Below are 27,603 nucleotides of genomic sequence, written 5' to 3' on the forward strand. Positions count from 1 at the left end.
TGACGTATCTCACATTCATCGACCTGATGTGTACTTTTATAACGAAAACTCAAAATATCAGAAATAAAAAATACTTCAAAATATATATATTCACCAATGTTGTTGAATAACATGTGTTACTGTTTAACGTCGATTGCGTAAAATAGTGAATTATTGTGCACGTATTATACCCGTGAGAGTCATGTTCGTTCTATGGTACTATGGTTCTATGGTTAACCGTTGGTTAGCTGAAAAGCTACTATGAATTGGTCATAATTGGTCATTATGAAATAAGTGTATTTATATACAATTAGTTCAGACATGGTTTGGAACGAGTGTATTTAAAGCATCATATTGTTTTCCTACCATTGTTAATCCCCACAGATGTACGATTCACACCAATGTGATGACACGAATGACGGAAAAGGATTGACAGAACGACGCCTGTGATATCTATCGATCCAATGTGTGTTTTTAGCAAAAACTCGATGTCACAAAATATTTTAAAATTCAAATATTTAATTAATTTAGTTTTGTCAATAAGCATCTGTTAGAAGTCGTTCGTGAAAAATTGGTACGATACTCAAACAAAGACGCTTGGTTATCAAAACTGCTGCTCAGAAGTCAATTGTAAGGTAACTTGTGTCATGATATCCTAGTAATATGTTTTGTTGCATTTGACCGTGATATAGATATACTGTTCAGACTATATATGGAGGTCATTTATAAAGTTAATAAATTGCCATGGTTCTATGACACAACGCACTATTTAGTCGATGAGGATGTATTGAAATACCAGGAGAACATTATGTCACATAAATAACGACGTTTGTTTTACACAATATTTGTCAAACGTGCAATTAATTAGAAACTGGTATTATCGATGCTTATGATGTCAATTCAATTCTATATAGTGTTTGCTTTCGCTCAGATGAACCAGAGTAAGTCTACTATATATGGGTATAAATGATGACAAATTTAACTTAAATACACACTCACAATAGAGACATTAAATGAAGAAATAATAGAACGATACTGTAAAAGTCATATGTTGATTGCACTTCATATAGGTAGGTACTAAATTTTACACAACATGAAGGCAAGAATAGTTTATAAATTCAAAATGTGTGAAGTGCAGGTATGAACAGAATATTTGGTTATGGAGTAAACATTTGTCGTCACAGCAATACGAACTATAATTTGTGACATCAGACATCAGTTCAGGTTGTAGCGTGTCATGCCATGTCCGTCTGTTACGTGTTTTTTGTTCCCCTCCTATCAGCTGAATCACACACGAAGTAAAATAATTCCACATGGGTACACATTCACAACAGTAGCATTAAATAGACAGACACATCATATGACGAAATGAGTTGAAATGCATGATATACGGAGACAGTGGTCCATGTATTCTGTCCAGTGTTGTGTGTTTAGTTCTATTCATATACACGCCACCTATTTTTAGATGGAGATTGTTAACAAACTCTTCAATTTTTCATGTTTATTATCTTGCCTAATAACACATTTCGGTACACTAATCATAGATGCTAAATAAAGTTAAATAAACTGGCTAGAAAAATAATTTCTATGAAGTTACATGTATAATATGATAACTTACAGCTAATGACTAACTAATGTGAATGTAAGACTTTTGAGTGCCTGGAATTTTCTTATGTGCTTCAATTAAAGCAGTCCAGTGCAGAGTTGGCTGCCCTAGTAATTTTCAAATAGCCAGTAGTGACTGGATTACACAAATAGGAACGTCGAACCAATTGTGGGCTATAAATTCTGTCTCGAATTGTGGGATGTTATCAGTTTAGAATAGATAATAATTAAATGCATAATTACATCTGCTGTGTACAACATGTTATCCGTTATAGTTAATAAATATATAATTATATGCACAATGCACTTTCTAGACAACTATTCAGAAGACTTGGGACAGAGAGATAGAACACTACCAATGTCGCCATTGTGTTGTTTGACAGAGGAAGTTGGTAATTAAGAAAGACAGTGGCCATGAAGTTGTCACGCTTTCACTGGACTGATCTGTTCTGAATTAAAGGCGTTTGTAGTAGTAGACGATCGCCCTCAGCTCCTTCCAATTTATGTGTCCCTTTGCAGATCTATTATGTGAACCTGTGTCCAAGATGCCCATCAGAATGATGCAGGATAAATCAACAAGTGGTCAGAGATTTTGCTATGTTCAACGGGAATCACTTGACATGTCTGATTCCTAATATATGCTCAGAATTTGGCATAGTGCTGATTAGGATCATGCTGCACACTGTGTAGCACATTTTTTGTAGAACTACCAATGCTCTTTGAACAGCATTGTAAACACTAGAAGTGCAGGTAAAATGCATAAAAGAAAGGCCCTGAATTAGTATTGGTTCACTAAACGACAAACTTCTGAAACTGTGCATCGGTATATGTAATTAAGTGTTGTCTGTTAGTGCATACACGTTCCGCAATTCCATTGATATAGATTGACTCTATCAACACACATATGTTCCACCTACAAGCACTATGTTCCCCCGAGATACCATATCATCCGATTAAACAAGGGTCAATGTCGGTTCTCATGTACCCACCCCTGCTATTTTTTCTATTCCCCAGTTAATAGACTTTCGTTACCATGCAGCAAATACAAGTAAGAATACTCACGGTTTGAAACATCAGCACATATCTGCTATTAACACCACGTTGTCAAACAGTTTGTGTAGGAACATCTCCAAGGAAGACGCCATTAAAGCGCTGCTCGCACGCACACTCTGATGCCAGAAGCCAGAAGATTAATGCGTTACGCGCTCTATCCTTCACTGACAATTCAGTAAAGTAAAAACTTCCGGCTCAACATGCAGCAACCGCACAGTTTGCAATTAAACGACAAAAAATCCGCCCTAACATAAACAATAGGCTAACAAGCTTATAAGAAAATCACTGAATTAAGAAATTGCAGCAAATGTAGCAATGTAACATTAAATAAAATATACCTTTTTAAAACTATGCAAATTAAATTATTCTAAATATACCAAATGTAATTTGAATAAATAGTTGTGATATTGAAGATTTATTATTATTTATATCTTGCATTTGCTGAGATAAGTTGTTTTCATTTATTCGTTATACTTATAAATAACTTCATAATTAATTCTGGCATATTTCTGATAAAATACCATCAAATCTCTCTATAATTGTTGAAACAAAATGTGTGCTGCGAATTTGATATTTTGTTTCATTTTTTGAGATTTGCTCTCACTAATTGTCTTTTGACTAGAGATACAATTAGAAGGAAATTATCTACTACATTTCCCTTATTCATTAAATCAGTCATAATAAGCGTGTAATTATAATCATTAAACAAATTGATGGTTATACTTGAAAATTTTTCATCTATGTATTGGTGTAAATTTTAACAGGTTTTGCGCATTTTTCATAAGATCAAATATTCGAGATCCCAATTAAGGTAGCGAGATAGTTTTGGGGGGACTTTTCAATGTGTTTTTTTTCAAAAATTAGATAAATGACACTTTTGCATTAACTTTATTTTGCTGGAAAGCATGTTTTTTCTGGTGAACAAATGCATGTTTTTCTCTTCCTTAAACAAAAGCATAACCTCTTCATTAATATTCATGACTGACAAACATAAGCCGAGATAATGGCAAATAGGATTACTTTTAATATTTGTCATTTGTAAACACCTACAGATAGCGAAGACATGCACACTGTTAGTTTTCTTGACTGCTGCACGATAGTATCCACCCAAACACTGCCACATTATTGGAGGCTGTTTGTCCAGCACATTTTATAAAAGTCAGATGAGAACTTTGAAGTGATATTATTAAGTAAACGTCACCATATGCAATCAGCTGATTTAGTTCTATGTTTTATCACGGCTATCGCGTCCACAAAAAGACAAACAAGTTTGTTGGATTGTGTTATCAAATAGATGCATACATGCATCATTTAACTTTATATTAGCCACACAAATTGTGATTTATATTTATATTTATTTGGACGAAGCAATATAAAATTTAGGTTGTTGCAGAAACGTTAGAAATTGGTTCATCGGAACCAAAAAGCTGATCAAAGATTTTCGATCAGCAGTTAACAGTTTCTATCAAAAATACTAGCTGTCAGCATCCTTTATTTCATGTTTTTGTCATATTACCTCAAACCCTGCAAATGGAAGTGGGCATGGAATCATGGGAAGAAACGGTGTGCATTGTGAGAACTGTCATAAAGGTGATTGATAGGTCATACTTGTTTTCAACTCTGGAAAGACAGTGGGTTCTAACAGGTGTGCTTGTAATTTACATAACAAAGGGTGTTTACAACTTTGGAAAGAGAAGTGGAATCTACCAGGTGTGCTGTTATTTGAATAACAATAGATGGTTATGATCTACGGCGTTGCCTACGTGACACAGCTGCGAGCAAGATCAAATTTCTGATTGGCTAATGTAGAAACCCAGGTGGTGTCACTGCCTATGAATTGGACAAATCAGGACAGTTTAGAGTCGATCATTTCAATTTGCTGTCCTGTGTGTTCTGCTACGAAGTGTGCATGGAATCATGGGAAGAAACGGTGTGCATTGTGAGAACTGTCATAAAGGTGATTGATAGGTCATACTTGTTTTCAACTCTGGAAAGACAGTGGGTTCTAACAGGTGTGCTTGTAATTTACATAACAAAGGGTGTTTACAACTTTGGAAAGAGAAGTGGAATCTACCAGGTGTGCTGTTATTTGAATAACAATAGATGGTTATGATCTACGGCGTTGCCTACGTGACACAGCTGCGAGCAAGATCAAATTTCTGATTGGCTAATGTAGAAACCCAGGTGGTGTCACTGCCTATGAATTGGACAAATCAGGACAGTTTAGAGTCGATCATTTCAATTTGCTGTCCTGTGTGTTCTGCTACGAAGTGTGCATGGAATCATGGGAAGAAACGGTGTGCATTGTGAGAACTGTCATAAAGGTGATTGATAGGTCATACTTGTTTTCAACTCTGGAAAGACAGTGGGTTCTAACAGGTGTGCTTGTAATTTACATAACAAAGGGTGTTTACAACTTTGGAAAGAGAAGTGGAATCTACCAGGTGTGCTGTTATTTGAATAACAATAGATGGTTATGATCTACGGCGTTGCCTACGTGACACAGCTGCGAGCAAGATCAAATTTCTGATTGGCTAATGTAGAAACCCAGGTGGTGTCACTGCCTATGAATTGGACAAATCAGGACAGTTTAGAGTCGATCATTTCAATTTGCTGTCCTGTGTGTTCTGCTACGATACGATATTACAGGCTACAACCATCATTCTGTGAGACTTGTATGAACTGTTCAGCGATCTCCTGCTTCAAGCGGTGCCCTCCAGAATACCAGCGTTCCTCTGCAAGCAAGACTCCTGTATTTCACCGTTGTTGTGTTGCAGAAGCCATTGACTGTCGTCCAATAATACATCCTGGAACTGTGAGTTATCACCAATGCACACTTCCCTAGGCAATCCCCTATTTGAGTGACTTTATTCATTGTAATCTTCTGTGCTTTATTTCTTGTAATTATTTTGAGAGGTATTAAAGCCAGGAGTTTTAACTCGATATTTTGGTGTATGTGTATTTCATTTTCAGTACTATTGTCTTGTCTACCCCATACTAGCAGTGAACGAACCCCCTGTCCAGTGTGAGTTCTGTGGGTGGCCCTCTCAATTGCGATAAGCAGGCCTTACACTGTGACAATAGCACTTTGTACGAAAAATTCATACAAAAATAATTTTCATTCGAATCGAAGTTTGTTGCTGTCTGCTTCGTTGAAAATTGCTACGACCAGAAAATAGTTCATTGACTGTGTGAACCCTGATACTATGTAAAGATGCATTTGATTGGATAAAACCACGCATTGACACGAAAAACAACCAATCAGGATATTTGTTCCAAAAAAAAGAAAGGTGAATAGTGAATCTATTCCCCCCCCCCACTTATGATGACAGTTGAAAGCAAGGCCGTTTTCCAGGGTTTTTAAATTATGAAAACTTAGCTGATATTCGTCAAAATATAAACATTTACGTGTTTAGACAAGCATTCGTGTGGACTTCTTGGTGATAAGCAATGTCTGTGATGGTACGTCGGATGCGCTGGTCGTTTACCGATCGTACAAGGGGCTGCTTTTGCTCGACGGTGACGTTGTTGCCGCTACAGGTGACGGCGTGAACTTGGTTTTAACCATGTACCTTATATTTTGACGAATGTTTTTACCTTTTTACCGATATCGAGTGTATATATTTAACATCACCTTGACAGTAAAAATATATGGGTATGGTACTACAATTTTATAGGCCAAATGTTATTTTTTTAATCGTTTTCAAAAACATGCTCGCTACCTTAATCTTTAGGAATAATCTTGAAATCAAATATTTATAAGAGCTTTCAAGGCTGGTAAATTGCATATAATTAACAAAAAAGAATATTGTTTGTAAACCAAATAATGCACAAATATAAAAGGGATGTTAAGCCACGTTCAAACAAATTCACAGTATCCATATGAATTAATGAGTTCATTTAAACCAAAACTCCATCAAATAGTTGGAGTTTATATTCCCTAATGAATAAAACACACAACACTGGAAAAAATACAAGGACCAATGTCTCCATATGTCCTGCATTTAAACCCACTTCGTCATATGATGTGTCAGTCTATTTAATGCTACTGTTGTGAATGTGTACCCATGTGAAATCATTTTATTTCGTGTGTGATTCAGCTGACAGTAATGAAACAAAAGATCACGGAACAGACGGACATGGCATGACACGCTACAACCTGAAGTGATGTCTGGTGTCACAAATTACAGTTCGTATTGCTGTGACGACAAATTTTACTCAAGTACGAGATGTTTAGCTTAAGTATATAAGACTTTTCATTGGCAAATATGTTACATCATCGCCCAGCTCATACCTGTAGATTGTGTACTTTATACAAATTGTTATTCTAGCCATATGTGCTGTTCATAACTGTAGGCTGTGTACTTCACATATATTTTTTCCATAACCAAATATGCTGTTCATACCTGCACTTCACACATTGTGAATTTAGAGTCACATAAACTATTCTTGCCTTCATGTTGTGTAAAATGTAGTAATTACTTATATGAAGTGCAATCCACATGATTGACGGGAAATATGCCTTAGTTTACAGTATAGTTCTATTATTTCTTCATTTAATGTCTCTATTGTGAGTGTGTATTTAAGTTAAATTTGTTATCATTTATACCCATATATAGTAGACTTACTCTGGTTCATCTGAGCGAAAGCAAACACTATATAGAATTGAATTGACATAAGCATCGATAATACCAGTTTCTAATTAATTGCACGTTTGACAAATATTGTGTAAAACAAACGTCGTTATTTATGTGACATAATGTTCTCCTGGTATTTCAATACATCCTCATCGACTAAATAGTGCATTGTGTCATAGAACCATTGACATTTTTAACTTTATAAATGACCTCCATATATAGTCCGAATAGTATATCTATATCACCGTCCAATGCAACAAAACATATTACTAGGATATCATGACACAAGTTACCTTACAATTGACTTCTGAGCAGCAGTTTTGATAACCAAGCGTCTTTGTTTGAGTATCGTACCAATTTTTCACGAACGACTTCTAACAGATGTTTATTGACAAAACTAAATTAATTAAATATTTGAATTTTAAAATATTTGGTGACATCGAGTTTTTGCTAAAAACACACATTAGATCGATAGATACCACAGGCGTCGTTCTGTCAATCCTTTTCCGTCATTCGTGTCATCACATTGGTGTGAATCGTACATCTGTGGGGATTAACAATGGTAGAAAACAATATGATGCTTTAAATACACTCGTTCCAAACCATGTCTGAACTAATTGTATATAAATACACTTATTTCATAATGACCAATTATGACCAACTCATAGTAGCTTTTCAGCTAACCAACGGTTAACCATAGAACCATAGTACCATAGAACGAACATGACTCTCACGGGTATAATACGTGCACAATAATTCACTATTTTACGCAATCGACGTTAAACAACAACACATGTTATTCAACAACATTGGTGAATATATATATTTTGAAATATTTTTTATTTCTGATATTTTGAGTTTTCGTTATAAAAGTACACAACAGGTCGATGAATGTGAGATACGTCATGCCACGTCGTCTTGTCAATCGTTCCTATCTGACAAGCTTTCTATCATCTGTCAGAATTACGATTGGTATGAAACTAACAGCTGTAGAGACTGGGAATGGTACACGGACAGAAGGATGGTCCAGGAGTCGCATATGAACAAGATATAATGCATTTTGTAAATCCAGAGTGTCACATCAGCGAATTCAACTGAAGCTTCAAGAACTCCGAGTTGCTCGAAACTTACCAGGACGCAACGTAACGAGTAAGGTAGGCTCATTATATTGTATACCACCTACGGTTAGTTCCAGTTCGTATATGTGAGTGTTTAAACAACTGAGATATAGTGAATTCATTTACAGCGTGTTTGGTTTCATCAAACGCACCTTGACTCCAGAGTGCCTGTTCAATATGATACCCTTCTAAGCCACTTCCTACAAATTTATAAAAATCTATTTGTTTCTTATATTACTTTGGGTCACATGGAATTCCTCTTCATTGATAGATTCAACGTCGATAACGGTTTCCGCGGACACACAAACAACAGCCAACCTTTCCAACAAAATTCGAACTGCTTATTAAATCGCCATCCAAATGCCCGGTCAAAAATCCAATAATAAAATAATATAAAAGTGATCTTCCTGTGCAAGGTGTCTTCGACTTCAGTACTTATTTTAAGCACAACATAAACGCATTATTACCAAAGTCTGTATATCAAGAACGGTTGGAAATTTGATGGAAGTTGTGCCAAAAGTGAGTCATCGCTGTTAATTTAGCGGCTTGGTGGTAGGGAGGTTTTCGTGGAGATACCGAACTAATACCACAATCTGATTGCCAAACACACAAAACGGTTATAAAAGAACTTTGAATTTATCCGCATACTTTAACCCAGCTCTCCGTTGTAATATCTGAATCCTGTCTCCCCCTCCAATTCTTTTAACTATTCAACCAACATTTTTCTATAGTAAATTGTAGAAGGCGATTCCCTCTCGAGCAGAAGCATTGTTTCACAGACAGCTAGTGTTTTGCAACTAACTTGATTACCAGACCGTATTTTCGCTTAATGGGTGTTACAACTTACATCAAGCAGCGGAATTCCAGAACTTCCATAATAATTGCTATTCATTTAATTTACAAGTGTCTGCCCTATCCACACTGGTCACATAACTAGTGTGTATTACTGACGTGATAGTTGCACGCGTGAGACAAATTAATTTCAGTTTTGCTCTAACACCGGAATTACACCACACTGGAAATATTGTTGTACGTCATTCTAAACATTGTCTCGTTGTTGAAAGACAGTAATTGTGTATGTTTCCGTGGACAAATAGGGCCATGGCTTTATTCGACTACAAATTCTACTACAATTACCACAATGTTAGTTATACCTACAATCGTATAAAAACGTTCCCGAAGAAAGCGATATTTATTTCTAATCTGGCATATTACCTACACAGACCAATGTATTGAATAGTAGTGAATTTAGTCGAACAGGGACTATGCCACTAGGGGAATAGTCAGCAACAAATACAGGTGTACTTGCAGACGAAATAAATATTACAATATTACTGGCCATATCAACCAATCTTCCTGTCTTACTTTTTTTCTCTAAATCACTTAGCTCGAATTATAGTACAGTAAGAAATTTGTTTCGTGAAGTAATCAGGAGTTCAAGCAGAAGCATGTCAACTTGAAAGCATAACCACAATGTGTATGGCTTTACGAGTTTTATAGCACATATATTGGTTACAAAGTGAGGCTAAAACTGCAATGGTCTCGATAGACGGATTCTACAAACTTGCAAATTTCGATAAAACTAATAAGTGGTTTATATTATCGTGTTGAACATTGTTCAGATTACCATTAAACAAACATGTAACAACAATGTAATCTTGATTCCAGGATGCAGGTGTATTTGCTGTACTGTATAACAGTTTGTCTATGTATCCACCATGTACTTGGCGCAAAGCTTGAAGATAAGGTACATTTTTAGCCTGAGATAATAATCGAATTGTTACATTCATTCTATTGAAATTTAGTTTTGAAACTACTTGTGGTTCATTCGTATTTAAATGTTCTTCAGAAATATTTTATTGTATAATATCTTATTGTGTAATCAGTATGGCACACGGAACATTTTACAATTTTGGAAAAGAAGTTGCATATTCGTGAATTAGCATTGACTTTTTTTTTCAGAAGTCATTACAAAAACGTGCAGGTAAGCAGGTGCAGGTAACCACTGTGTGGTTATTTCAAATTTTCTAAATATCGATTGTTTTGTCTTTTTTTCCCCAGATATATGTTAGCATTTATAGAATAATCAATGAAAAGTATAGTAATCTTTAAATTCATATTACGTTTTCGTCTAATAGAAGTGTTGGGAATTCATGATGAATGTTTTCAGTCATACATTAACATTAGGTGTGACGTCGCAATATATGACTATGATTTTATGAATCAATAATCCACTTGTAAAACTATGGCTATTTCTGTATTTATTTTGAAACTTATATAAGAATTTGTCACTATTTCGTTGGGGATTCGGGTCGTCGCCTATACAATTAGTGGTTACATACATTTCAAACATCAACGAATGCATCATTATATTTATTAATTGTTGGTGGTGCACTTTTTCAGATACAACACGTTGAGGAACAAAATCCAACACATTATTGAGATGAACATACCTGTCTAATAACATCTGGAAAAGATGTTTTGTTGTAGTCAAGTGGTACTATTCATTCGTGTGTTATGATAACTTGCAAATAAATTAATCCAGCTGAAAATCAAACTTCCCGTACAGTTTGTGTGTCTTAACATCATTTGAGTCACCGATATTATATTTCCAACTGTAATCTATTTTCAGTACCAGTCAGTCTATTATATTATAAAGACACAAATTCTAATGTAAGAATTACTACACCTGTACCAGACTTGACCGAAGTCACGTTTTGTCTATGGATGAGGTCAACTAACACCAATGATGGTACAATGGTATCCTATGCAGTACCTGGTAGTCTCAACGAGATGGTTCTCTTCGATTACGGTTATCTTGGTTTATCGATCAATCTAGAATACAGGGCGATAAATGGAGTTGCTATCAATGATGGTGAGTGCCACTATGTCTGCGTGACATGGGCATCAGCGACTGGTCGATGGGAGGCATTCATTGATGGTGTATCAGTTGGAGTTGGCACAATTTCCAAAGGAAAACCGATTCAGGGTGGTGGTGTTCTGATACTGGGCCAGGAACAAGACAGTGTTGGTGGAGGTTTTGACCCAAATCAAGCGTTCATTGGTCGATTGACGGGATTCAACCTGTGGGATTATATACTTACTAAGCAGGAAATTATTGATAAACTTGACCAGGGCAATATTTATTCATGGGACTTTAATCACCTTCTAATGCAGGGTACCGAGGAAAAGAGAGATGATGATATATGTCGTGAGTATTATCCTTAATTATCAAAGAATAAAATAGTATCAACATATAATAATAAAATCACTATCATGCGCCACAAACTAACCTGTGTGACAGCCTTTTGTGCATAATGTCAAAAAATATCACTACCCACTTAAGATTCGTATGATTTAATTGATCTAATTAATACATGTTTCAACATCGAAGGTTACCTTTTATGGGCTCTCTGCATGTAACGTCACGAGAGCTTCACTACGTGTTGGAGGTATATAGTATTTGCATCAGTATAGAGAATATATTTGTTTATTTTCAGCCATGTTCTTCCAATAAATAAAACGCTTGCATATAATCCCAGAGAGTGTTTGTTGACAATTATTTTTATATATTTTGTTTCAATCGTGAAGAATTTACATTATGCTGGTGATATAACTTTCATGCTTTTTACATATTAGCATTATTGGCCATATGAATATGTAGATGCATTAACTGCATTTGAATGCACAATTGTGGCATTTCAAAGCCTAAACTATTTTGTTTACATTTCAGCAAGTCTAATATGTTATAACGACACAGACTCTAATGTAAGAATTACTACGCCTGTGCCATCATTGACTGAAGTCACTTTCTGTCTATGGATGAAGTCAACTAGCACCAATGACGGTACCCTAGTTTCTTACGCAGTACCTGGTACTGACAACGAGATGATTTTGTATGATTATGGTTATTTGAGATTACTCATCAATGGTATTTATAGATCGACAACTGGCGTTGCTGTCAATGATGGTGTGTGCCACTATATCTGTTTGACATGGACTTCAGTTACAGGTCGATGGCAAATATTCGTAGATGGAGTGTTAGTTGGATATGGTACAGTTTCCCAAGGAACACCGATTCAGGGAGGTGGTGTTCTAGTGCTGGGTCAAGATCAAGACAACGTTGGTGGAGGTTTTCACCCATTTCAAGCGTTTGTTGGCAAAATGACGAAATTCAACTTGTGGGATCGTGTGCTTACAAACCAAGAAATTAAAAATAAGCTTGACTATGGCAATATTTATTCATGGGACATTTCAACCCTTTTGCTGCAGGGTACTGAGAAAATCAGAGATGTGGATATATGTAGTAAGTATTGTATGATTAAAACAATGAAATAATATTATACAATTACAAATAAACACTACCCTACACCGCATGCATTTTGCATCATGTCCACAATGGATACTAACTACAATTCTTAGATTATAAATCATAATTTAATAACATGTGTATGATCCAAATGACACCAATTATAGCGTCCTTCATGGTACGTGATTTAGTCAAGCGTCTTGTTGTAAACTATCACCTTATATAAATTAATGTTGCCATGCTGCCAAATTCATTGTTATGATCTTTATTCAACTTTTCAACAGGTGGCGCTGTTACATGTGATCCTCATTTCACCACACTGGATGGTCGTCATTACAGCCATCAAGGCGTCTGCTGGTACACCCTGGTGAAAGATAGCTCCAAGCCCAAACCAGATTTCGAAATCACTGCTAGGTTTGAACCACGAGAAGATCATCCAAATGGTGAAATAAAAACCCGGGCGGTAGCTCTAAATATTACAGTAGGAGATGACTGTGTTGAAGTGGACAGACTTGACGTAGTTTCTGTAAGTAACTTGGAACAATTCAAAGCATTATTTGTTTTCTGTCTTTGTAATTAACAAATTATTATGATTAATAAATATATACTACAACATTATTCCTCCATTAATTACACAATTGTCTACTTTATTATAGAAACATGCAAAGGGAGCAGCGTCCAAGATACATATCATTCAAACTGATAAAAACATTTTACTAAGTTTCACACTTAAAGATACCACTTTCAAGATTGATTGGACATTACGAAGACATATATTCAGTATTGATATATCTGGTCTTGATTATGAAGACAAGCTGCGTGGGTTATTGGGTAATTACAATGGTGATAGCCATGATGACTTTCAAAAGCCCGATGGTACTATGGCTAATGACGCTGTTGAATTTGGTGAGAGTTGGAAAGTACCAGGAATTGAGTAAGTATAAATCTAATTCCTTTCAAACTTTATTACGAACGTCATTTTTGTCTTCCATTTAATCAAATATGGCCGACTTGCGGCTAATTAAATTATCAAATAGACATACATCCAACTATTTCCTGTGTTCGTAGTACACGAAAATGTGATGTGATATAAAATAGATAGATGTCGGTAAACTGAGCTAAATCTCAAAAAGATAATTATTATGAAATTATATATGAAATTGAGCGAACTTCATAATTCGATTCGAACGCACTTTGGATTTAAATCTCGTGCACTGTTTTGAATATTCTTTGACATTAATATAAATTGACGACAATACAATATGTTAATAGAATAGTCTACTCATCTGCATATAAAATATAATTGTTCGTGTAAGCCTTCACAATGATTGATTACCCAGAATGCCTTTGTTTACATTTACATGACACACAACGAAGTTTATTTGTGACACTGAGTCACAAATTACAGTAATAGTATATCCATAACTACAATAAAGTGTAGAGTTGAATGACGGAGCAGTTGTTGTTGTTTCCTTTGTTCAAATATTAGAGTCATCCACACCATCGATTATCACTTCAGTATATTTTATTTTCTGCATTATTCTTTGTATTACAGGTGTGACTAACCGTATATTGGAAATCAAGGACAATTTTAATGGTTTAATGGACTCGTTTTCATAGCATGTTAGCGGCGTACCGTTTTTTTTCAGGAAATGCATGGCTCTATATCGAAATCATTACTGATTATGTTATAGTAAAATATGTGTCACATTCTGAGGTTGAATTGTGCTAATATAGATACTTATACTACTAGTCATAGTTAATCGTCTAATATAACTTACGGTAATGGGTTTATGTGCTAAATATAATCTAATGTAATAGTGGTATATTAAATAAATGGTCAACGCAGGAATATGTGTAATGTTGTTCTGTGATGTATGAGAATATTAGAGCTTTGAGAGTCTGTCGGAAAAATTGTTTACTACCTTCTGTTATTACTCATATCTTGTTTATTATATCAAAGAAATAATGATACAAGTTGGTTTAATTAAATTCGGTGCCATCAAATATTCTCTGAGTGAGTATGTCGCCAATGGAGTTGTAAATCAACATGATGAACTTGCAGTATTTTTATCTTAATACTAGGGAATAATGTTAACCCCAATCAGAAAACGGTAAAATCGTCCCACTCTTTTTCGCGTTAGTTGAGGTTGTCGCTTCCCAGGAGATCCGTTCAGCCCTGCATTGACAACATACAAACTTCAAGAGCGAGCTGGCCTGTTTTCCGTTCTTTTCAATTCACATCGTAAAATATACCATGCTGTCACGAGTTTATTTGTATCAACCAAATGCACACTTACAGACAACACGTTATGTTAAACCGTTGGAAACAATTAAGCGGAATAGTTGACAAATCATCCGTTAATACGAAAGTCTCAGTCAATCGGCGAATCCGGTGCGAGTACTTGAGAATCAAGGTTGGTTAGACGTATAACAACATACGTGGTAGTCTTTCCTTAGGAGCAATATAGTTGATGACATCAGTGTTCTATATATTTATTCTATATATTTAGGCTTCGAAATAGTGTTTCATATCAATTTCCTAGCTAGGAGCTAGAATTGCCACTATATCTTTTGGCAATGGGAGGTATGGTAACGTTATTATTGCAGGAGATGCAATACTCATGTCACTGAGAATGGATGGATCTGTAAATGATCATTTCCATCGTGCTGCACACAAGTGTAATCTAAAACCTACAGAAATGTATGCAGAGGTGGTGGAGACAGTGCCACGTACAATGTCGGAATCTCAGAGTAAACCATTCCATCTTGCAGGTGTTAATGGTGTCAAGAATGATGGGTTTCTAAGCAGACTCTGATTCCAAAGCAGAAACTTACAAAGTGTGTGTCCCCTGTTTTGCCAACGTAATAAACTTTATTTTTATGTACCAATGTGTGTTTGTGTCATAAACGACGTTAAAAAGAAACACATGTTATTCGACAATATTGGTAATTATCAGAAATTAAAAATGTTTTAAAATATATATTTTGAATTTTAATTATAAAACTACACATCAGATCGATGAATGTCACATACGTCACGCCACGTTGTCCTGGCAATCTCGTTATCTGTTGGGATTACTATTGGTATTGTGGCGTAAAATGCGGGGGGACCTTTGTGTGGCTACTCCGCATTGAGGAGCTGGCTTGTCTTCAATACGATCTAATAATAGACATCTTTGTTAACGTGCTTATCTTATTTCTCCCTTCAGCTCTCCCGCTGTCACGTGGTGGGAGATCGTTTGGTGAATGTATATCACCATAACTGAGGCTGTGCAGGAAAGAAAATATACCAGTAACGAGTACAGTAAATCAAAACACCACAATATATAAGGTCCCCTCCCCCTGAGTTCAACGCCATTTTGTTTGTCAATTCAATCTCTCTCTCCCCCAACTCCCAATGCTGGTCTGCAGCCCAGCAGTAGAAATGTAGTTTTAGACCTTTTCAGCCACACATAAAATATAAAATAATAAAAAACTATATGGAGTAGTTTATCCTTTACGCACAAGTGCGGTTTTTGTACTTCTAAATTTCTAGTTACACTAAATCAAAATAGAAATACATAATTATGTCATCTAAACTCAGTTTATAGTTCAGTTCCATTTTGTGTCCTCATCTGATTCAACAACAAATCACTTCGATCATCATTCCTTATTCCGAGTTGCTTCCAGTTTTCCTAGTAAGCTTTCACGACGGGCGCCAACCGTGACATCTCTTCCCATTTTGATTTGATTCCGCAATCCTTCGCCCTATTTACTGAACCTATTCCGCATCAGCCGCCTGGGTTTCCTTTATGAAACTCAACACAGAAAAGAGAGAGAGAAGTTTATATCGTTCCGCTACCAATATGACCAATGTGATCAGCAGGACTTACAAGCAAGTGTGCAGAGTAGTTTACACATGGACCAATAAAAATGCATTTGATGATTTTCTCTTGGACATCACAAATCCATAGTTACCGTTGATTGTTGTGGACTGTGTTGTAAATTGCTGAATTTGATATTTAGTTACAAAATACTTCAATTTTAAATTCGGTGAAATGGTTCCATCCATGGTCCTGCCAGCTATATTTACTTTTGCATTGACCAAAAAATCCATTCACTTGTTTTATTGTAAAATTTACTATACGTATTATCAACATTACAGTCAAGTTATCGCATTTAAGTAAAATGACAGTACTATTACTTGGCGCCATACTACTCAATCAACTAATTAAATTGAAGCATGTCACAGGATGTTTCATACCATAACTAATTTACTCAAAATAGATTAACATTCTTTGGAACCATTTACCACATAATTTCGTTTGCAGGATATACAAACGCATTAATCACTGAAAATTATTTATGATTGATCACAGGGTTTTGTCTCCATCATTTATTTGATAAAACCAACCTTATATGCACTTATGTCATTCATCTGATGTTGTTGCAGCAGCTTTGGCATAAGTACTGATAATATTAAAGTTATGTGACAGCGCCATCTATAGTATGGTGTTGGAATGACTTTGTTTAGGAATAAGTCTGTGAAATCCCAGTGGCTGTCAGTATTCGCGTTTGATGGGAAATAGTCGAATTATATTCGTCTGTGTGGGAAGGTCAATTCTCTCGACTGAATTTCTTTCTAAAAACTGATTGAAATTGGTTATAGATGCTGTGTTACTCTAGTGAGTGAGATCACAGTTAACGGCACAGAGTTAGAAGAAGTGAAGACGTACCAATACCTCAACCCTAAATGAAGATGTTACTTCAGAACACGAAATTAAGAAGAAGCCTGCGATTGCTACAAACCAACTCGCAAAACTGGACAAAATAATCAAGCTCAATAAATACTTCAATAAATTACAAATTGCTCAAGTCACTGATAACATCTATTGTTCAACACGGAAGTGAAAAAAGACCTACACCAAAAGTCTGGAAAAGATAATCAATGCATTTGAAATTCACTGCTTCAGAAGATTACCTAGAATTACCTTGAAGCAGAAAAGAAAATACCTACCACCAATATCACGCGACTTCCCCTAATCGATATTTAATCAAATTGAATATCTACTAAAACTTGATTTATGTGACATTGAGCATCGTGTAGAAAGTATAAGAACTGACTGTGACATTTATTATTGTATATTGCCAGGATTTACCTCTTGATCAAACTATTACTTTTTATAACGTTAGTCTTCATTTAGAGTAACTTGTATTGTGTATCTTTATCCAGCCAGCGTTTAATTGTCGGGCTAGCATGATATATCGTTAATGATAATTATTTTGTCATGGAATGTGCCAGACACATTCATATTGTGATTACTGAAACTCTTACCTTTACTAATGTATATTTCCATGTATAAATGTACACGGTGAATACTTAGACATTTACATTCTTAGTACACATTATGTAATAGCTGTATAGTTAGTTAATACTACATTGTGTATGTGCTATCCATTTGTATTAAAGTACTTCAGGATTACTGCTTAAACTAGCAGTGTGCCAATTGTATATGCAGTTTCACGACAATTGTTGGAGATATAAAGCAATCTTGTCATGTTATGCTCCCATTGCACATACACCAATGCATTTACAAGTATTAATTTACAATGCAATGCTTTGTAAGTATCTGCTTTGGAATCAGAGTCTGCTTAGAAACCCATCATTCTTGACACCATTAACACCTGCAAGATGGAATGGTTTACTCTGAGATTCCGACATTGTACGTGGCACTGTCTCCACCACCTCTGCATACATTTCTGTAGGTTTTAGATTACACTTGTGTGCAGCACGATGGAAATGATCATTTACAGATCCATCCATTCTCAGTGACATGAGTATTGCATCTCCTGCAATAATAACGTTACCATACCTCCCATTGCCAAAAGATATAGTGGCAATTCTAGCTCCTAGCTAGGAAATTGATATGAAACACTATTTCGAAGCCTAAATATATAGAATAAATATATAGAACACTGATGTCATCAACTATATTGCTCCTAAGGAAAGACTACCACGTATGTTGTTATACGTCTAACCAACCTTGATTCTCAAGTACTCGCACCGGATTCGCCGATTGACTGAGACTTTCGTATTAACGGATGATTTGTCAACTATTCCGCTTAATTGTTTCCAACGGTTTAACATAACGTGTTGTCTGTAAGTGTGCATTTGGTTGATACAAATAAACTCGTGACAGCATGGTATATTTTACGATGTGAATTGAAAAGAACGGAAAACAGGCCAGCTCGCTCTTGAAGTTTGTATGTTGTCAATGCAGGGCTGAACGGATCTCCTGGGAAGCGACAACCTCAACTAACGCGAAAAAGAGTGGGACGATTTTACCGTTTTCTGATTGGGGTTAACATTATTCCCTAGTATTAAGATAAAAATACTGCAAGTTCATCATGTTGATTTACAACTCCATTGGCGACATACTCACTCAGAGAATATTTGATGGCACCGAATTTAATTAAACCAACTTGTATCATTATTTCTTTGATATAATAAACAAGATATGAGTAATAACAGAAGGTAGTAAACAATTTTTCCGACAGACTCTCAAAGCTCTAATATTCTCATACATCACAGAACAACATTACACATATTCCTGCGTTGACCATTTATTTAATATACCACTATTACATTAGATTATATTTAGCACATAAACCCATTACCGTAAGTTATATTAGACGATTAACTATGACTAGTAGTATAAGTATCTATATTAGCACAATTCAACCTCAGAATGTGACCCATATTTTACTATAACATAATCAGTAATGATTTCGATATAGAGCCATGCATTTCCTGAAAAAAAAACGGTACGCCGCTAACATGCTATGAAAACGAGTCCATTAAACCATTAAAATTGTCCTTGATTTCCAATATACGGTTAGTCACACCTGTAATACAAAGAATAATGCAGAAAATAAAATATACTGAAGTGATAATCGATGGTGTGGATGACTCTAATATTTGAACAAAGGAAACAACAACAACTGCTCCGTCATTCAACTCTACACTTTATTGTAGTTATGGATATACTATTACTGTAATTTGTGACTCAGTGTCACAAATAAACTTCGTTGTGTGTCATGTAAATGTAAACAAAGGCATTCTGGGTAATCAATCATTGTGAAGGCTTACACGAACAATTATATTTTATATGCAGATGAGTAGACTATTCTATTAACATATTGTATTGTCGTCAATTTATATTAATGTCAAAGAATATTCAAAACAGTGCACGAGATTTAAATCCAAAGTGCGTTCGAATCGAATTATGAAGTTCGCTCAATTTCATATATAATTTCATAATAATTATCTTTTTGAGATTTAGCTCAGTTTACCGACATCTATCTATTTTATATCACATCACATTTTCGTGTACTACGAACACAGGAAATAGTTGGATGTATGTCTATTTGATAATTTAATTAGCCGCAAGTCGGCCATATTTGATTAAATGGAAGACAAAAATGACGTTCGTAATAAAGTTTGAAAGGAATTAGATTTATACTTACTCAATTCCTGGTACTTTCCAACTCTCGCCAAATTCAACAGCGTCATTAGCCATAGTACCATCGGGCTTTTGAAAGTCATCATGGCTATCACCATTGTAATTACCCAATAACCCACGCAGCTTGTCTTCATAATCAAGACCAGATATATCAATACTGAATATATGTCTTCGTAATGTCCAATCAATCTTGAAAGTGGTATCTTTAAGTGTGAAACTTAGTAAAATGTTTTTATCAGTTTGAATGATATGTATCTTGGACGCTGCTCCCTTTGCATGTTTCTATAATAAAGTAGACAATTGTGTAATTAATGGAGGAATAATGTTGTAGTATATATTTATTAATCATAATAATTTGTTAATTACAAAGACAGAAAACAAATAATGCTTTGAATTGTTCCAAGTTACTTACAGAAACTACGTCAAGTCTGTCCACTTCAACACAGTCATCTCCTACTGTAATATTTAGAGCTACCGCCCGGGTTTTTATTTCACCATTTGGATGATCTTCTCGTGGTTCAAACCTAGCAGTGATTTCGAAATCTGGTTTGGGCTTGGAGCTATCTTTCACCAGGGTGTACCAGCAGACGCCTTGATGGCTGTAATGACGACCATCCAATGTGGTGAAATGAGGATCACATGTAACAGCGCCACCTGTTGAAAAGTTGAATAAAGATCATAACAATGAATTTGGCAGCATGGCAACATTAATTTATATAAGGTGATAGTTTACAACAAGACGCTTGACTAAATCACGTACCATGAAGGACGCTATAATTGGTGTCATTTGGATCATACACATGTTATTAAATTATGATTTATAATCTAAGAATTGTAGTTAGTATCCATTGTGGACATGATGCAAAATGCATGCGGTGTAGGGTAGTGTTTATTTGTAATTGTATAATATTATTTCATTGTTTTAATCATACAATACTTACTACATATATCCACATCTCTGATTTTCTCAGTACCCTGCAGCAAAAGGGTTGAAATGTCCCATGAATAAATATTGCCATAGTCAAGCTTATTTTTAATTTCTTGGTTTGTAAGCACACGATCCCACAAGTTGAATTTCGTCATTTTGCCAACAAACGCTTGAAATGGGTGAAAACCTCCACCAACGTTGTCTTGATCTTGACCCAGCACTAGAACACCACCTCCCTGAATCGGTGTTCCTTGGGAAACTGTACCATATCCAACTAACACTCCATCTACGAATATTTGCCATCGACCTGTAACTGAAGTCCATGTCAAACAGATATAGTGGCACACACCATCATTGACAGCAACGCCAGTTGTCGATCTATAAATACCATTGATGAGTAATCTCAAATAACCATAATCATACAAAATCATCTCGTTGTCAGTACCAGGTACTGCGTAAGAAACTAGGGTACCGTCATTGGTGCTAGTTGACTTCATCCATAGACAGAAAGTGACTTCAGTCAATGATGGCACAGGCGTAGTAATTCTTACATTAGAGTCTGTGTCGTTATAACATATTAGACTTGCTGAAATGTAAACAAAATAGTTTAGGCTTTGAAATGTCACAATTGTGCATTCAAATGCAGTTAATGCATCTACATATTCATATGGCTAATAATGCTAATATGTAAAAAGCATGAAAGTTATATCACCAGCATAATGTAAATTCTTCACGATTGAAACAAAATATATAAAAATAATTGTCAACAAACACTCTCTGGGATTATATGCAAGCGTTTTATTTATTGGAAGAACATGGCTGAAAATAAACAAATATATTCTCTATACTGATGCAAATACTATATACCTCCAACACGTAGTGAAGCTCTCGTGACGTTACATGCAGAGAGCCCATAAAAGGTAACCTTCGATGTTGAAACATGTATTAATTAGATCAATTAAATCATACGAATCTTAAATGGGTAGTGATATTTTTTGACATTATGCACAAAAGGCTGTCACACAGATTAGTTTGTGGCGCATGATAGTGATTTTATTATTATATGTTGATATTATTTTATTCTTTGATAATTAAGGATAATACTCACGACATATATCATCATCTCTCTTTTCCTCGGTACCCTGCATTAGAAGGTGATTAAAGTCCCATGAATAAATATTGCCCTGGTCAAGTTTATCAATAATTTCCTGCTTAGTAAGTATATAATCCCACAAGTTGAATCCCGTCAATCGACCAATGAACGCTTGATTTGGGTCAAAACCTCCACCAACACTGTCTTGTTCCTGGCCCAGTATCAGAACACCACCACCCTGAATCGGTTTTCCTTTGGAAATTGTGCCAACTCCAACTGATACACCATCAATGAATGCCTCCCATCGACCAGTCGCTGATGCCCATGTCACGCAGACATAGTGGCACTCACCATCATTGATAGCAACTCCATTTATCGCCCTGTATTCTAGATTGATCAATAAACCAAGATAACCGTAATCGAAGAGAGTCATCTCGTTGTGACTACCAGGTACTGCATAGGATACCATTGTACCATCATTGGTGTTAGTTGACCTCATCCATAGACAAAACGTGACTTCGGTCAAGTCTGGTACAGGTGTAGTAATTCTTACATTAGAATTTGTGTCTTTATAATATAATAGACTGGCTGGTACTGAAAAAAGATTACAGTTGGAAATATAATATCGGTGACTCAAATGATGTTAAGACACACAAACTGTACGGGAAGTTTGATTTTCAGCTGGATTAATTTGTTTGCAAGTTATCATAACACACGAATGAATAGTACCACTTGACTACAACAAAACATCTTTTCCAGATGTTATTAGACAGGTATGTTCATCTCAATAATGTGTCGGATTTTGTTCCTCAACGTTTTGTATCTGAAAAAGTGCACCACCAACAATAAATAAATATAATGATGCATTCGTTGATGTTTGAAATGTATGTAACCACTAATTGTATAGGCGACGACCCGAATCCCCAACGAAATAGTGACAAATTCGTATATAAGTTTCAAAATAAATACAGAAATAGCCATAGTTTTACAAGTGGAATATTGATTCATAAAATCATAGTCATATATTGCGACGTCACAACTAATGTTAGTGTATGACTGAAAACATTCATCATGAATTCCCAACACTTCTATTAGACGAAAACGTAATATGAATTTAAAGATTACTATACTTTTCATTGATTATTCTATAAATGCTAACATATATCTGGGGAAAAAAAGACAAAACAATCGATATTTAGAAATATTTAGAAAATTTGAAATAACCACACAGTGAAATACCTGCTTACCTGCACGTTTTTGTAATGACTTCTGAAAAAAAAAAGTCGATGCTAATTCACGAATATGCAACTTCTTTTCCAAAATTGTAAAATGTTCCGTGTGCCATACTGATTACACAATAAGATATTATACAATAAAATATTTCTGAAGAACATTTAAATACGAATGAACCACAAGTAGTTTAAAAACTAAATTTCAATAGAATGAATGTAATAATTCGATTATTATCTCAGGCTAAAAATGTACCTTATCTTCAAGCTTTGCGCCAAGTACATGGTGGATACATAGACAAACTGTTATACAGTACAGCAAATATACCTGCATCCTGGAATCAAGATTACATTGTTGTTACATGTTTGTTTAATGGTAATCTGAACAATGTTCAACACGATAATATAAACCACTTATTAGTTTTATCGAAATTTGCAAGTTTGTAGAATCCGTCTATCGAGACCATTGCAGTTTTAGCCTCACTTTGTAACCAATATATGTGCTATAAAACTCGTAAAGCCATACACATTGTGGTTATGCTTTCAAGTTGACATGCTTCTGCTTGAACTCCTGATTACTTCACGAAACAAATTTCTTACTGTACTATATTTCGAGCTAAGTGATTTAGAGAAAAAAAAGTAAGACAGGAAGATTGGTTGATATGGCCAGTAATAGTGTAATATTTATTTCGTCTGCAAGTACACCTGTATTTGTTGCTGACTATTCCCCTAGTGGCATAGTCCCAGTTCGACTAAATTCACTACTATGCAATACATTGGTCTGTGTTGGTAATATACCAGATTAGAAATAAATATCGCTTTCTTCGGGAACGTTTTTATACGATTGTAGGTATAACTAACATTGTGGTAATTGTAGTGGAATTTGTAGTCGAATAAAGCCATGGCCCTATTTGTCCACGGAAACATACAAAATTACTGTCTTTCAACAACGAGACAATGTTTAGAATGACGTAGAACAATATTTCCAGTGTGGTGTAATTCCGGTGTTAGAGCAAAACTGAAATTAATTTGTCGCACGCATGCAACTATCACGTCAGTAATACACACTATGTGACCAGTGTGACCAGTGTGGATAGGGCAGACACATGTAAATTAAATGAATATAAATTATTATGAAAGTTCTGGAATTCCGCTGCTTGATGTAAGTTGTAACACCCATTAAGCGAAAATACGGTCTGGTAATCAAGTTAGTTGCAAAACACTAGCTGTCTGTGAAACAATGTTTCTGCTCGAGAGGGAATCGCCTTCCACAATTTACTATAGAAAAATGTTGGTTGACTAGTTGAAAGAATTGGAGGGGGAGACAGGATTCAGATATTACAACGGAGAGCTGGGTTAAAGTATGCGGATAAATTCAAAGTTCTTTTATAACCGTTTTGTGAGTTTGGCAATCAGATTGTGGTATTAGTTCGGTATCTCCACGAAAACCTCCCTACCACCAAGCCGCTAAATTAACAGCGATGACTCACTTTTGGCACAACTTCCATCAAATTTCCAACCGTTCTTGATATACATACTTTGGTAATAATGCGTTTATGTTGCGCTTAAAATAAGTACTGAAGTCGAAGACACCTTGCACAGGAAGATCACTTTTATATTATTTTATTATTGGATTTTTGACCGGGCATTTGGATGGCGATTTAATAAGCAGTTCGAATTTTGTTGGAAAGGTTGGCTGTTGTTTGTGTGTCCGCGGAAACCGTTATCGTCGTTGAATCTATCAATGAAGAGGAATTCCATGTGACCCAAAGTAATATAAAAAACAAACAGATTTTTATAAATTTGTAGGAAGTGGCTTAGAAAGGTATCATATTGAACAGGCACTCTGGAGTCAAGGTGCGTTTGATGAAACCAAACACGCTGTAAATGAATTCACTATATCTCAGTTGTTTAAACACTCACATATACGAACTGGAACTAACCGTAGGTGGTATACAATATAATGAGCCTACCTTACTCGTTACGTTGCGTCCTGGTAAGTTTCGAGCTACTCGGAATTCTTGAAGCTTCAGTTGAATTCGCTGATGTGACACTCTGGATTTACAAAATGCATTATATCTTGTTCATATGCGACTACCGGACCATCCTTCTGTCCGTGTACCATTCCCAGTCTCTACAGCTGTTAGTTTCATACCAATCGTAATTCTGACAGATGATAGAAAGCTTGTCAGATAGGAACGATTGACAGGGCGACGTGGCATGACGTATCTCACATTCATCGATCTGATGTGTACTTTTTTAACGAAAACTCAAAATATATGAAATAAGAAATGTTTTAAAATATATAATTACAAATGTTGTCGAAAAACATTGCTGTTAAACGTCGATTGTATTGTCCACGTAATATATTTATTAGTTCCCATGAGAGTCATGTTTGTTCTTTAATTGTACTGTCGTTCACCTTCGATTTGGTGAACAAGGGTAAAGCTATTATGGTTCGGAGATGATTTGGACCGAGTGTGATGATGAAACCATCATCTCATTCTCTGAGCATTGCTAATTTCCAAAGATATACGCTTCATACCAATATTATTTATTATTGATGATGACACGATTTTCAGAAGAGAAGGATTAACAGAACGACGTAGCATGACGCATGTGGGATTCATCGATCTAATGTGTTTTTTAGGTGACAAAAAAGACTTTTCTGTTAAATTCGGTACAATACTCAAAACTACTGCCCAGAAGTAAATTTCAAGATAACATATAGCTAGGCGAACACTTTGTGTAAAGTACACAATCTATAAGTATGAGCCTTGGGTGATGTATCATATTTGCCAGTGAAAACGCATAAATACTTAAGTTAAGCTAAACAACTCGTATTTGAAGACAATTTTGTCGCCACAGCAATACGAACTGCAATGAACTAACTGGTCACTGGTAGCCTAATAGTTATCTCATCAGACTCATGGCTGAACATCAAAAAGGTCGAACCCCTACCCTGGGTGAGTGTACCACAGACTCAATGGGAAGGCTTATTTCACTGGCCGAGATTCATTCATTGACGAATGCGACTTTCGGCGAACCTTGGTGAAGATCCGCAGGTGCTTGTGTTTGACTGAGCCTGGTCGACGCAAAGGTAGCGCATTCAAATTGCCATTTTGATAGAGAGGTGGCCATCCAATGCACTATGTATCAGCACTTGCAATTTCCACATACAACAAAGTCAGGAGAGACAACAGTGTCATTCAATGTTCGGAACTATCGCCTGGCACAAAAACATGTAAAAAAAACTAACTGGTGACATCAGGTCCATCTGTTATGCTTTCTTTTGTTCCCTTACTGTCAGTTGAATCACGCACTAAGCAGAATAATTTCACATGGGTACACATTCACAACAGTAGCATTAAATAGACTGACACATCTGAGTTATGAGTTTAAATGCAGGACATAAGGGGACATGGGTTCATGTATACTTTTCAGTGTTGTGTGTTCACTTTTATTCATAGAGAAATATAAACGCCAACTATTTGATGGAGATTTGGTTTGAATGAACTCATTAATTCATTTGGAAACTGCGAACTTGTTTGAACGCAGCATAAAATACCATTTACATTTGTGTATTAATTGGTTTACAGACAATATTCTTTTTTGTTAATTATATGCAATTCACATACCTTGAAAGCTCATATAAAAATTGATTTCAAGATTATTCATATAGATTAATTGCTATCTTGAACTATTATATGCACTATTTGATATTATGGAAAATGCACAAAACCTGTTAAAATTTACACCAATACATAGATGGACAATTTTCAAATACAACCATCAATTTGTTTAATGAGTAAGGTTGTAACCTCATGGCTTTTTTTTTTGCTGACTTGCCTAGGACAAGAACATTCAGCTGAATGGAGAGCTTCAATTGCCAGTGATGCAACATCTGTGGATCAGGGTGTGGGGGAGATCCTAGAGTTAACAAAGACCATATGCAAGCTTTATGAGTTTATAGACAGTGCACAGCAGTGTGATGGTGTACCAAAGCTGTCTAAGACAGAGCAGTGTGCTTGGATAAAAAGTGAATTGGAGGACTACAAGAAGCAAGTTGTAAGATGTTTGATGGCTGAACTGAAGGCATATTGTGAGACAAACATGGAAGATGTGGTCACAGATGTGACTGGATCCA

General features: G+C 35.6%; 4 protein-coding genes across 4 annotated transcripts; 2 read left to right on the plus strand and 2 right to left on the minus strand.

Moving 5' to 3' along the window:
• Nucleotides 1–8,359: 8,359 nt before the first annotated feature.
• On the plus strand, nucleotides 8,360–14,553 carry LOC146733969 (uncharacterized). The gene is made up of 8 exons (XM_085490477.1): nucleotides 8,360–8,423; nucleotides 10,061–10,139; nucleotides 10,355–10,376; nucleotides 11,025–11,603; nucleotides 12,126–12,698; nucleotides 12,986–13,227; nucleotides 13,358–13,389; nucleotides 14,485–14,553. The coding sequence occupies exons 2-8, from the start codon at nucleotides 10,062–10,064 to the stop codon at nucleotides 14,501–14,503; spliced, it is 1,545 nt and encodes a 514-aa protein (XP_085346603.1). The 5' UTR covers nucleotides 8,360–8,423; nucleotide 10,061; the 3' UTR covers nucleotides 14,504–14,553.
• On the plus strand, nucleotides 13,394–14,553 carry LOC100367665 (apolipophorin-like; the record flags this gene model as incomplete). The annotated part of the gene is made up of 2 exons (XM_006815036.3): nucleotides 13,394–13,635; nucleotides 14,257–14,553. Coding segments are annotated over 2 exons (252 nt in total), but the record flags the coding sequence as incomplete, so codon positions are not given.
• Nucleotides 14,554–19,291: 4,738 nt separating this feature from the next.
• LOC146733971 (apolipophorin-like) lies at nucleotides 19,292–20,449 on the minus strand (the record flags this gene model as incomplete). The annotated part of the gene is made up of 2 exons (XM_085490772.1): nucleotides 19,292–19,589; nucleotides 20,211–20,449. Coding segments are annotated over 2 exons (249 nt in total), but the record flags the coding sequence as incomplete, so codon positions are not given.
• LOC146733970 (uncharacterized) lies at nucleotides 19,292–25,507 on the minus strand. The gene is made up of 8 exons (XM_085490478.1): nucleotides 25,430–25,507; nucleotides 23,713–23,791; nucleotides 23,475–23,496; nucleotides 22,243–22,821; nucleotides 21,148–21,720; nucleotides 20,619–20,860; nucleotides 20,455–20,488; nucleotides 19,292–19,358 (listed from the first exon to the last, which is right to left on the minus strand). The coding sequence occupies exons 2-8, from the start codon at nucleotides 23,788–23,790 to the stop codon at nucleotides 19,342–19,344; spliced, it is 1,545 nt and encodes a 514-aa protein (XP_085346604.1). The 5' UTR covers nucleotide 23,791; nucleotides 25,430–25,507; the 3' UTR covers nucleotides 19,292–19,341.
• Between the last annotated feature and the right edge of the window lie 2,096 nt (nucleotides 25,508–27,603).

Source organism: Saccoglossus kowalevskii, chromosome 15 (assembly GCF_978046115.1).
Source record: "Saccoglossus kowalevskii chromosome 15, keSacKowa6.1, whole genome shotgun sequence".
Classification (NCBI taxonomy): Eukaryota; Metazoa; Hemichordata; class Enteropneusta; family Harrimaniidae; genus Saccoglossus; species Saccoglossus kowalevskii.